The sequence below is a fragment of the Macrobrachium nipponense genome, chromosome 13, assembly GCF_015104395.2.
Source record: "Macrobrachium nipponense isolate FS-2020 chromosome 13, ASM1510439v2, whole genome shotgun sequence".
NCBI lineage: Eukaryota > Metazoa > Arthropoda > Malacostraca > Decapoda > Palaemonidae > Macrobrachium > Macrobrachium nipponense.
This window is the reverse complement of record NC_087206.1, coordinates 95,305,840-95,307,156: the sequence shown is the minus strand read 5'-3', so window position 1 is coordinate 95,307,156 and position 1,317 is coordinate 95,305,840. Positions and strand designations below refer to the sequence as shown.

The window sequence follows — 1,317 nt, the reverse complement described above, 5'->3', positions numbered from 1 at the left end:
AACTGTTGGAAGGAACACTTGCTCGAAGATTTCGATGTATTTCTCTCCTGTGGAGCGGCCATCGATCTTGACAAGCTCACCAGGACCATATGCCCACATCCATCCCCAGAAAGATACTGACACTGCCACTCATTGCTCGGTGATGTATGTGATTTTCCTGGTAGCGCGTGTTAGGCCGCCGCCAGCAATGCCTAACTCGTGCTGCCACAGACTGAAATACTTTCTCATCAGTAAAGATGACATTTCTCCAGTAATTTTCGTCATGCGGAAAGTGTTCTAGAGCAAACCCAAGGCTTCATTCCTTGTGTGCAGGAGTGAGCCATCCTTTGTATGCTGGGATATGACAGTGAATCCCAGCTTCATGGAGTCTGCGTCTCAAGGTCATGGGATTGCAGTTTAACCCCAGATGTTCAGTATGTTGTGCAGATGTCCTCATAGGATGCCTTTCTGCAGCTGCTACAATCAGGGCATCTGTCCTGGGCGAGGTTGCACGTGGCCTCCCACTTCGAGGCTTCGTTTTCACAGAGCCCTCCTCCTCCCACCGGCGGATCCACTTCCTTACCATTTTGACGCTTCTCCCAATTCGATGAGCAATGTTCGTCACTGTTGCTCCACTCTCCGACAATCCGATTATTCTTCCTCGCTCAGCAATCACCTCTGGTGAATCTGCGCGTCCCACGGCAATAACTGTTATGGAAGTGCAATGCATATCTCATTTACTACAAGTCTTTACACTCAAATATATGTCAGAAATTTCAACACTGCATTATGTAGGTAAACCCAATGAGTCTAACTAAGTAGTAGACTTTAGGAAAGTAACGTTATAAGGCGATACTTTTGCATTTTTTTTTTCATATATTTCTGAATATTACTTCTTTACTCTTGTGATGTGAATAACGAATATAATTAGAGAATTTTACATTTTTTATTTGGACTTGCTCCTCCCCTGGCAATTGCTGACGCACCCCCTCGAGAGGAGCGTCCCCTAGGTTGAGAACCACGGCGTAAACAAAACTAAGTATGGGTCAGAAGGCACCATGTCTTAGTGGTAGATCTTTGCGGCCCTGCTCGATCCCAGGCTATCGGCAGGAGTTCACTTGCCTCTAAATACGTACCCGATCACGCTTGAGCAGAATAAAAGAGCTTAGGAGTAAAACCTCTACTATAAAAAATTGCTAAGGACCCAAAAGGACTATATCATTCTGGTGTCACAATGAGAAAAAAATACTAGAAAATACTATTAAGAAATTAATTGACTCTGCAGAGTAAACAAACTTCTAAACAGATTTATCACAAAAGGGACTTTTTATCGATTAC

General features: G+C 44.0%; 1 protein-coding gene across 1 annotated transcript; it reads right to left on the bottom strand.

Annotated features, from left to right (window-relative positions):
* Positions 1 to 295: 295 nt before the first annotated feature.
* Positions 296 to 709, bottom strand: LOC135225396 (uncharacterized). The gene has a single exon (XM_064264733.1). It carries the CDS (start codon positions 707 to 709, stop codon positions 296 to 298), a length of 414 nt encoding a protein of 137 aa, XP_064120803.1.
* Between the last annotated feature and the right edge of the window lie 608 nt (positions 710 to 1,317).

Excerpts from the sequence above, each read along its gene's own strand:
- LOC135225396 (XM_064264733.1), bottom strand. The coding sequence starts at position 709 with ATGCATTGCACTTCCATAACAGTTATTGCCGTGGGACGCGCAGATTCA.